At 35.0% G+C, this 12,046-nt stretch overlaps 1 protein-coding gene and 1 pseudogene across 1 annotated transcript; both read left to right on the forward strand.

The window, feature by feature from the left end:
- Window positions 1–4,376: 4,376 nt before the first annotated feature.
- Gbeta13F (guanine nucleotide-binding protein subunit beta-1) lies at window positions 4,377–8,334 on the forward strand. Its single transcript, XM_017240409.2, has 3 exons — window positions 4,377–4,537; window positions 5,238–5,488; window positions 5,552–8,334. Exon 3 carries the CDS (start codon window positions 5,635–5,637, stop codon window positions 6,655–6,657), a length of 1,023 nt encoding a protein of 340 aa, XP_017095898.1. The 5' UTR covers window positions 4,377–4,537; window positions 5,238–5,488; window positions 5,552–5,634; the 3' UTR covers window positions 6,658–8,334.
- Window positions 8,335–10,270: 1,936 nt separating this feature from the next.
- On the forward strand, window positions 10,271–11,545 carry LOC108124641 (glutathione S-transferase 1-like; annotated as a pseudogene).
- Window positions 11,546–12,046: the final 501 nt, after the last annotated feature.

The raw sequence follows: 12,046 nt of genomic DNA on the forward strand, positions 1-12,046 counted from the left end.
TATAAATAAATAAATTTATAATTAATTGATATTTCTTTTTTAATTTGTTTGGTTATATATTTCCTGAAATTGGAGGCAGAAAATATTGAGAAATATATGGGCATACATGCAAGTAGAGCAAGGGCATGTGGGACATATGATGGCACAGTGGAACGTCGATAAGTGGACTGTATGGTTAAATTTTATCGGTTATATATTTCCTGAAATCGGAGGCAGAAAATATTTGGAGATATGTGGACATGCATGCAGGTACGGATATACGTAAGGGCATGTGGGCATATGTAAGCACAGTGGAGCGTCGATAACATGTAACTGCGTCGATAATATGTAACTGGGGGAACGAAAAAGTTATGTGGTGTAAAAAATTGGGGAAGAAAAACCAATATTAAGACAGCGGCGGACTGTTCGGTGAACTTGGAGATTCCCGGAACCACTTCACACCGGCTGGCCAATATTAATTATGCCCTTTTTTTTTCACCACACACTTTCACTGTTCATTTGCGGATTTTTTTTGCGGATTAATTGCATCAAACAGAATGTATGCATACATACATGTATGTATGTATGCATACACATATGCCTCGACCGTTGGCGAGCGAACGGATAACGGAAAGGTCAAAAACCGGCGAGGAATATGGCAGGCACACAAAACGGAGATGGATGGAAAATTTTGTAGATTTTTTTTGTCTTGGAAAAGTCTCAAGCTGCCGTGGTGTCGGAAAACTCGGACTTGGAGTTGACACGGTAGAGAAAGAAAAAATGACAAATCTTGCAGCAGTGTGAACGAAATTTAATGTTCGGACCACTGCTGAAGACCGGCAGAGAGACGGAGACGGAAAAAATTTCGTACTTATCTTTTGGCGGAACAATGCCTGGACTGCTGGTGGACGATATCCAAATATCCCAAAAAAATCCAAAATATCCTGAATATCCAGATAGCCGGCTCGAAGGACCAAAATGTGTAGGGGGGCGTTGGTTCCGCAAAAGACTCCAGAAATGGGGATGAAAAAATAAGTCGGGGGCGTTTCCAGTAAAATCCAAAAGAAACGCGTTCAGCTTTATTGGCTGCGTACATCGAATTGCCAACTTAAAAACTAGTACAAAAAAGAGACGATCGACGACAACCAACGAACGAGAAGAGAGGGCACAGAGGGGCGAGTGTGGATGCGCTCTTTAGCGCGGGTGCGCTCTTCAGCGCGGATGTGCTCTTCAGCGCGGATGTGCTCTTCAGGTGAACGGCACCACGGCCCCTCACCTAAACATGTATATTAAAATATTAATTTATCGATATTTTTTTCTAATAATGATACATTTATATCGTAATATTTTTTTGCTTAAATATCGAAATATCGATGTTTTTTTTTGTTGATATTTTTGGATATTTTTTCCTTGGTCACTGAATTTCAAAGCACGCGGATTAAACTTCTATACCCAATTGAGCAGTTGGATATGGGATTTTATGGATAGGATCGATTTATGGGATTTCCATACATCCAATGGGTTGCTTTCCCACGCAGCTTGAGGCAATCTGAAGTATAATTTCAGCTTCTTATGTTGCTTCGAAAATAAGGAGCTGAAATTATATGACGGACACACACAAAAAGCAAAGGGTATTCTTAAAATCCCTAAATTCAAAACATTGGGATTAATTTTGTATATCATAAAATAAAAGTTAAGTTTATACAATATATAAAAATATAATTAAATCATTATTTAGGAAACTTGTTTTTTTAGTTAGAGATTCAACAGTTAAGGGAATCCCCTAATTGTGCAGGAAAACAATTTATTCAAAAAATATCGAAAATATCAAATATATCGATATTTCCCTGTGATATTTTAAATATTATCATATTTTTTTATATAATATTTGACAACCCTAGCACAATTGTCAACATAGTGTGACCGTTACATTTAAGCTAAAAATAGCTATCTTGATCAAATCATTTTAAATTGCTTTCAACATATTTGCATTTTTTATTATGCATGCATTTGTCTATAAAAACATAGAAAATATGTATTTTAAAAAAAATATTTTCAAAAGCATAACAACCAATAAAACTTCAAATTTTTTTTATAACTCTTAAAAAATGTGTTAAACAAGTGTTTTGTTTTCTAAGTCCAATCTTTGAGGACCAAAGTAAAAGTATGACTCTAAGTCTCTGACGGTATTGGAACAAGGATCTCTGATAATTGTTAGAAGAAAACAAGTAAAATTCCCTCTCTCTCTATAACCAAATGTCTTTGCATTTTTCTCTTTCTGTACTTAATAAAGAAGTATTCGTACCAATACTCCGGCACAGCCGTAAAGTAAATTCATTTTATTGAATCGGTCACCGCGTCTTCAGGGCCGTGATAACGGAGCCAGTAGCTGCCACCATAATTCCTGTCATAGAAGGAAACTCCCTCGGCAACTCAATCATCGCTTACTTCCCAAAAGGAGAAGCAACCCCCTCGGCAACCGCCAGGGACACCCGCACCTGTAACGTAACTGACTGCAGCGAGGGATAATTAAATACAACTAGACATTACCGTAACACCCTAATATTACCAATTTGTACATATTCTACATATGTATGTATTATGAGACATTTTATGCGCTATTAGCTTATTTAGAATTTTTTATATTATAATTACAGTATTATAATTAAAAATAATTAAAATTACAAGCTAATTTATGACTAAAGCCATAGCGCCAAGACCTTCGGCTTATTATATGGAGATATAATGTCGAGGGACTGTATAAATAATTTCCAAAATTAATTAATATTTTAATAATAATAATAATAATATTAATATTTTTTTTTTTCAATTTTAAAGCCTAAAAAATATATATATTTTACATAAATACCTTTCAGTAAAAAATTTATTTTGTAAAAAAAATTTCATTGAATAATTTTTTTCTATTGTTCCAAAAGTTAGCTACATCCGGTCGCATTCTAATGCCATTACATCGTCTTAAGTCGTTTCAATGTGCAGTAAATTCATTTAATTAATTTTGTATAGGGTTAATACAAATCTAAGTTTTTGGCCCTCATTCTAATGCCAACTAACACCGATGAACATTTTACAGGTCCGTAGCGAAAAGATTAGCAATTTTTCACAGTCACAGTCATGGGCTTGCAAGACATTGTCAATGTTTTTTTTGTTGTAATAATGCAAAAATTTCATGCATGTGCATAGTTAATTGTCTAAGTCAATTTATTTGATTTGTTTGAAATTATACATTTAAATAAATTAGTGGAAGTTCTTTTCCTTATTTCAGATTTGTGGCATAAACTATATTTTGATCCCAATTTTATGGTGCCAATTTGAGCAAAATAATTTTAAATTAATATTTTTAAACCCAAAAAGGTTCAAAACCCATCATGGCTAATATTCGCCTACACTGGAAAAAATAAACGCTTTACTCGTCAAACATGTTTTTCGATTTTAGTACTAGCCTTTCAAATAAAAGAATTAGATATACCAACGCATTTACGGGGTCTTAGGTCTACTAACGGGGTGCCCAGCTCTGCAATCGGGAGAGCAAACTCCCGTACCAATGCAAAAAATCGTCAAAACTTCGGTGCGAAATGTTTTTTTCCATCCATGGGATCAACCATTCACAAGGAGTTTAAAAAAAAAACAATATAAAAAAAATTACATTTTATTACAGCAATTAAAAAAACGCCCTTCATTTTTTACAACAGCTTATTACTATACTATGTGAAATAATGCAGAGCTTCATACTTTAAAAAAAATTTTCTGCCTAGAAGAAATTTTTCGCTTCAGGTCGACCATTTTGGTTTCAGCCGCAACAAGAATGAATTTGCAGTGAACATTTTCGGCACTTTAACAACAAAATTCATTCGGATTAGCACGATTGGGGATAACAGGAAAAACACGAGAAATTCTTTTTGTTATTCCGCTTTGCCTATGCTGGGAGCAACGAAGCTTATGGCGTGAGCAACGAACCTTATGGCGTGAGCAGTATCACACAACTGCAATTGCATGAGCATTTGCAAAACCAAATGAGCATCGAGAGCAATGATCACCACTTTTTGACTAAATGGTAAAGCATTTTAGCATTTTGTCTTTACCGCGGAGTACCGCGGGAACTGTGGATAATGGAACATATGTTTTTTTTTTGGACCTTGGTTCAGGTGAGCATAAAGGTTATGAATCAAGTAAATTTATACATGGAGCTAAAAAATTGAATTTTTCCTCATGTGTTATAGAACATATGAACTTCTTTGAAAGCGGGTCTCAAAATTCAGATACATACGCATGATAGATGACGTATTCGTTGTATTGTACTTGAATATTTAGTGAATTTATGATATTTCAGTTTTCGATAAGAACAAAAATTATCGGCGTTACTATTTTCCAACACTTTTAACTTAACTTTTAGGTGTTGGCTGCCAATTGTAGAGTGCAAATGAAAAGTTGCGGATTGTATTGATGTTTTATTACCTAGTTTTTTATAACGTTATTTGTGTAATTGAGTGTTAAGACACTAAAGTAGACTGTCGTTGCGTTTAAAACATTGAGTTTGCTCGTAAGTTTATTGATTGTATTTGAATTAAAGTCGGTTTTCTAAACTTGGGGTGTATACTAAATAAAATATTTTTTCAATGTCTACACCGATTTTCTCAAATAAAAAAAACATTTTAGACATTAATTTATGTCTAGTGTTAAAATTATTACACCACATTGAAACGTTTTTATATAGATATAGAATAAAAAATTAGTTTACTTTTTCAAATTGATTTTTTTTATATACCTTTCTCGCTTTGTCATAAACCCATTGTATCGGCATTAGTGCGAATGGGATAAATAATATGCTGTTTTTGCTTTTTTTTAACATTGCCAATCTACTCGTGCTATCGCACTCTCAATCGCGCACGTATGTATATCTGGTTGCTCCGCTTACTCCACTCGGCTTACCGGAATTGGTGGTGCAAAAATTGCATTTTTGGTGTACAAAAAAAGAATATTAAAAATATATATGCATATACTTACTACATTAAAATTTACATATATAGATACAATATATATATTCTTCAGATATGTATATGTACGTAAATAGGGATTGGTTTTTTTTTACCCGGGTTATTAAATATTTTATCATTCACAAGGTAAAAACAATTTGAAGAGGTCAGAATAAAAACCATAAAAAAAACTTTAAGCTTAGACACATTTGTGTCCGCTTTGGATTCCAATAATGAAAAATATTTCTAATTAAATAATACCTGCAGGCATCTTAATATACCTTATGCACACAAATACAACAAATTCATTAAAAAATGAATTGAATTGGCGAAGAATGACGTGCACATGGATGTTTTCGGAATGAACCAGGCATAGCAGGAAAGCACTTTTAAGTATAGTAACGCTGAATAAAAAAGTTTCTAACTGTAATAAAGCTGGTTTATACTAAACTACTTCGAAAATTAAACATTTTAAACAAATATTGCTTATATAAGCAAAAACCTTGCTTAAAAATCATGTAAGTACCATTTTACAATTATTTTCAACTCTAATAAAATATACATCCCATTTAAAACTATAGTTACACTTCACATCCCTTAAAACCCGCAGAAAGTACTGGAAATCAAGGAATAAATCTAACAAAAAAACGTTCCTGTGTAAAAAATGAATGAACTGGACAGTCTTAGGCAAGAAGCCGAATCCCTAAAGAATGCTATACGAGATGCTCGAAAGGCCGCTTGTGACACATCCTTGTTGCAAGCTGCTGCCTCTCTGGAACCCATCGGGCGCATACAAATGCGTACGCGCCGCACATTGCGTGGTCATTTAGCGAAAATTTACGCAATGCATTGGGGTAATGATTCTAGAAACCTTGTTTCAGCTTCACAGGATGGTAAGCTAATCGTATGGGACTCCCATACCACGAACAAAGTTCACGCCATTCCATTGCGATCTTCATGGGTTATGACCTGTGCTTATGCCCCGTCAGGCAGCTATGTTGCCTGTGGAGGTCTCGACAACATGTGTTCAATATACAACTTAAAAACACGTGAAGGAAACGTTCGTGTGTCCCGAGAGTTACCGGGCCATGGCGGTTATCTGTCATGCTGCCGCTTTTTGGACGACAATCAGATTGTAACCAGTTCTGGTGATATGTCTTGTGGTTTGTGGGATATTGAAACTGGGTTGCAAGTCACCTCATTTCTTGGCCATACTGGAGATGTTATGGCTCTTTCATTAGCACCGCAGTGCAAAACATTTGTTTCAGGTGCCTGTGACGCATCGGCTAAACTTTGGGATATTCGTGACGGTGTTTGTAAACAAACTTTTCCAGGTCATGAATCTGATATAAACGCAGTAACATTTTTCCCCAACGGGCAAGCATTTGCGACTGGGTCAGATGATGCAACCTGCCGACTCTTTGATATTCGTGCCGACCAAGAACTGGCAATGTACTCTCACGATAACATTATTTGTGGCATCACCTCAGTGGCGTTTTCAAAGAGTGGCCGTCTTCTACTTGCTGGATACGACGACTTTAACTGCAATGTATGGGACACAATGAAAGCTGAAAGGTCTGGTATACTTGCCGGCCATGATAATCGTGTATCATGTTTGGGAGTAACTGAAAACGGTATGGCAGTGGCAACAGGATCATGGGACTCATTCTTACGTGTATGGAACTAAAAAAAAAGCTGAGAAGATTCATTAAAGGGTGGGGTGGGGTCAATGGTAGCATTTTACAGATAATGTCACATAATCATCTACATTTAAATCTAATGTATATGATTTGTGTTACCCCTTTATAGTTTAATGGAAATCAATTCATCACACAAAAAGGGAGTAATCTGTGGGTGCGACTAGTTGACTTAAAAGTAGACCACAAAAACAAAGAACTTTATATACATTATTTATATTGCTATATACTTATAAACAAACCAAAACAAAGCTACACAACTCGCAAAAAAGTACGACTCTCTGGATCAGTTGTGTAGTCAGATTCCGGTTACAACTAAAATTTAAATCGTACATAAAGTAACCTAAGTTCAAATGTTTGAGCGCAGTATGCACCTGAATATTACCAAAAGGTGAAAATCCCTTTTTGCGTCAGTCATTTGCACATTATAGAAACAACACTATCATTATGTGGTGCATCTATGACTAAATGTAACTACGATAGTCTTTTGCAAATAAATTAAATTCAGGATTTGGAAAAAGTCAAATAAAGTTAAAGCATTTACAAAGAAAAATAACCACGCAATCTAAGAATAAATTAAAATAATTGCGTACTAAACTTAAAAATCAAATAATGAAAATAATAAACAAAACACTAACATTTTGTCTTATTATGTTAAGTCATTAATTTATATACAAACAAAAATAAGAATGATTTAAATAACAGATTATGCATTAGTGAAAATGTGGAATACTATTTACATATAATATAATGGCCATATAAGCTATAACAATAAATTGAGATACACATTTAAATCCTAAAATACATGAAAAATTTATAAATGTTTATCTAAACATAGCATTGCGGCATTAGGGGGCATCGAAATAGAAATCTACCCTTATTTCAATATTTAAATAGCACACGAGAATTCATACCTCATCGACCCATGCGAAAATCTTCAATTGTTTGCGTAAACTTCATATTTTCTAAAGTTAACTTGATATTTCACTTCGATGAAAATGTTAATGTATGGTCCACGAAGATGCTATAAAATGTGTTGAAATGTTTTTCTTATTAGGTATTTTTTAATTTTTTGTACGTAAGAAGATACATTTTAATTTTTGACAATTTTAAAGAAATACATTGTTCTATGGCCCTTGAAAAATTGTCTGATTGGAGGATAGTAATAGAAAAATTTTCAAGGCGGAATGTTAACAAAAAATGATATAATATAAACACATTCATTTTAAATTTATAATATATATATTTGTTTACAATAACAATTACGTTGTATCTTTTCAATTTTTCTGAATTATTTCTTATATTTGTTTTGACATATCTTGTAATGCAAGTATTTTTTGTTTAAGTGGAAACCAGTTAAAAGATGTATCTCCTATGTATATTTACACGTTCAGTTTTATTTATTTCAACCCTATATAAAAAGTCAGTTTTTAAAACTTGTTTTTGGTAGTATCTCTTTACATTACCAAGAAAACCAATTATCAGATTATCGACAAGCACATTGGAATCTAATAACATGTTCATTTAATATTAAAGTGAACGTAAAAAACATACATATTCAAATTAAAACTAAATTTAATTACTAACATTAAATTATAATTTGTGTCATAGCCGTCAACTCTGCGTTATATCTAGAATATATAATAAAGAAAATTGTGTTAAGCAAATTCATTGTTATTTAATGTAGGTGTGTATAAATATTTCACAAATTTCATATGCCAATTTTCAATGGGAAAATGTGTTCAATGGCAATGGCCTATTCTATTTTTTTTTAGACATATCTTTGCTTTAAATGGTTTGAATAATAAAACAAAGAAAGCTATCTTCGGAAAAAGTCGGAGATTTGAAGTGCCATAAAATAGTTTAAAAAGATCCCAAAAAACAAGGTTTTTTCAAAATTCATATACAAAATTTGGTATCATATGTGCCATATGTATATATTTTATAATATAAGCTGCCACATATCTGCAGGGCACATTTACTTCGGCTTGGGTTATATCGACTTGACTTGACTATATTTATATAAACTAGACTTTAAATCTTAAAATTAAAAAAAAAATTTTTTTGTTTTAAATTAAAAATTGTTAAATATTTAAACAAGAATGGATAGCTAACTTCGGATGGGCCCGAAGTTAATACTCATTTGCAGTTTAGATCGGATATATTATGCAAATAACGGATAAAATTGACCACCGATCATTAAAAATTCCAGCAATTTCTGATTTAAACAAGATAGGAAAGGTTACTTCGGGCGGAACCGAAGTTGATATACCGTTAGGAAAGAGTTAAGTTAAGATCGGATATATATAGAAAATAAAGTATATAGTTGGCCGATCCTAATAAGAATTTCAATACTAAAACAAATTTATAAGAATACAAAATTAAAAAAAACAAGAAAGGAAAGCTAACTTCGGGCGGAGCCGAAGTTGATATACCCTTGCAGTTAAAACCGGATATATATCGCAAACATCGGATATAGTTGGCCGATTCTTGGCAATTCTTGGATTCTTCTTCTATGGCAGCTATAGGATATAGTCGGCCGATCCCGGCCGTTCCGACTTATATACTGCGTGCAAAGGAAAGAAGGGTGTGTGCAAAGTTTTAAGACGATAGCTTTAAAACTGAGAGACTAGTTCGCGTAGAAATGGACAGACAGACAGACGGCCAGACAGGCGGACAGACGGACATGCTCATATCAACTCAGGAGGTGATCCTGATCAAGAATATATATACTTTATAGAGTCGGAGATGTCTCCCTCACTGCGTTGCACACTTTTTACCGAAATTATAATACCCTCAGCAAGGGTATAACAAAATATAGGTATACAAAATTCAAAACAAAGTCCCATCTTCTTTCTTCAAAAGTACTTAATTTGTTATTTTTACAGTCCTTGATGTTGATGTTTACGAAAAACCATTTCCGATCGTCAAGTTATATGGCAGCTGTAGGATTTAGTCGGCCGCTCGTTATGAAATTTGGCCAAAATCAACTGACTAAAAATAGAATCTGTAGGACTTTCTCTGTACGAGTTCCAACTTTCTATCTTCAAAAACACCGAAGTTGGGTCTTTTCCGATTGCTTAGTTATATGGAGAATATAGTCGGCCGATCTTTATGAAATTTGGTATGTCGTATTGTTTTGCCAAAAATAGCATTCATCGGAACAACTCTATAAACACCGAAGTTATAGTATTTCCGATCAATTTATATGGCAGCTATGGGATATAGTCGGCCAATGCCGGCCGTTCGTGTTGTAAAGTGCGTGCAAAGAAAAGAAGGGTGTGTGCATGTTTCAAGTCCTTAGTTTTGAAACTGAGAAAAAGTTTTGCAAAGTTAGAAATAGACAGTCAGACGGACATTGTATTAACTTAGGTGATCCTGATCAAGAATATACATATTTTATAGGGTCGGAGATTTCTCCTTCAGTGCGTTTCACATTGTTGACCAAAATTATAATACCCTTTGCAAGGGTACATAAAAAAGTCCGAAGCTTCTATTCATTTCCGATAGTTAAGTTAAATGGAAGCTGTAAAATATAGTAAAAGATCCTTTTGAAATTTTCAGTCCCCGAGTTCTCTGCGAGCGGTCATAGAAAAAGCTTGAAACATATCGAAGCTATTATTGTACTACGCCACTCTTAGCCCCCCATCCCGCGCCGTCCTGCTCACGGCCAAGGTGATCGGACTCGACCTTAAACTGAGGTCAATTAACCTATTGAAGGGTGAGCATTTGACGCCGGAATTCCTCAAGCTGAACCCCCAGCAGACGATCCCCACGCTCATCGATGGTCATCGACTCGCACGCCATCTGTGTCTATCTGGTGGAGAAGTACGGCCAGGAGGAGCAGCAGCTCTACCCCAAGGATCTGGTGAAGCGCGCCAATGTCGACTTCCGACTCCACTTGGACTCTGGTCACCTGTTCGCCCGCCTGCGTTTCTTGTACGAGCCGATCTTGTACTACGGCTGCACGGACTGCACCATCGACAAGATCGCCTACATCCAAAATTGCTGGGAGATCCACGAGGGCTTCCTGAAGGACGAGCCCTATCTGTGTGGCAGTGGCCTGACCATTGCTGATTTCTGTGCGGTGGCCACTGTCACCTCCGTTAACGATGCTAACCCATTGACGAGTTCAAGTTTCCAAAGTTGAAGGCTTCGCTTAAGAAGCTAGCCGACCTGCCCTTCTACCAGGAGGTAAACGGCGATGGGGCATCTTCAAGTCCAAGCTGGAAAATCCGAGAATAGCGGAAAATAACGAAACTTTATGGACTTCTTCCATTTACTTTTACTTTATTTTAATCTTTATGTTATCCCGGCTTCAATAAACTCTTAGCGTTCGAAGTTCTTCTCTTCGATGCCAAGACTTGATCCACTTTAAAAAAAAAAAAAAAAATTCAATCAATTCCAATTTCTAAGTCAAGATCCTTGTTTCATCAATCAAATTTTCTGTATATTCGCAACCAGTTTATTATTCTCAACAATCAACTATATAAGCGGTATATTATGAATTGTAAGGTAAAATTTCGGAATGATTCGAGCTCCTATTCTTTTGTCAATATGAAACGTAAATCTAATCTTTTTCCTCCTTCCCTATCATATAAAAATATCTCACATTCTTCTGAGCTAGGTATTGCTAATCTCTTTGCGTCATTCTTTTAAACAACTTATTCGTCCGATTCATATAACCTCAATTCTTCTAATCCCTATAAATTACCACACATAAACAACATTTATTTGTCAAAATTCGATATCAGGATGTGTTCAAAGCTCTCTCAACAATAGATATCTCATTCTTTGCTGGTCATGATAATGTCCCTCGCTATGTTCTAAGGCATTGCTCAGATGTCCTTTGCTATCCTCTTACTATCTTATTTAATTTATCCTTGGAGCTCGCATGTCTTCCCAAGCGATGGAATGAATCATTTATTATTCCGCTTCATAAGAAAGGCTCGAAAGCACTTATTGAGAACTACCGGGGAATTGCTAAGCTATCTGCGATACCCGAACTGCTAGAGAAACTAGTTACTTCCCAACTGCAACATTTTTGTAAAAGAATTATTTCCACTTTACAGCATGGTTTTGTCAAGCATCGCTCTACCACAACTAACCTACTTGAATTCACTTCGATCATTCACAGAGGTTTTCTGAACCGCATGCAAACTGATGTGGTATAACTGATTTTAGCAAAGAATTCGATTCTGTTAAAATCATAAAATTTGTATAGATCTCATTCCTATATATCGAACCACACGCCGTGGGTTTTGCTTAAAAAAATCCCATCACAATTTATAAACGTAGTCAACGTAGGTACCTACCCGCCTACGTAGGTAGTCTAATCACCTCTTCCTCTTCTGTTTGTTTTTTTTCGTACTTACTCTC

Source organism: Drosophila bipectinata, chromosome XR, assembly GCF_030179905.1.
Source record: "Drosophila bipectinata strain 14024-0381.07 chromosome XR, DbipHiC1v2, whole genome shotgun sequence".
NCBI lineage: Eukaryota > Metazoa > Arthropoda > Insecta > Diptera > Drosophilidae > Drosophila > Drosophila bipectinata.

Bases quoted from the DNA above. Each gene is read 5' to 3' on its own strand.
- Gbeta13F (XM_017240409.2), top strand. From the start codon at position 5,635: ATGAATGAACTGGACAGTCTTAGGCAAGAAGCCGAATCCCTAAAGAAT.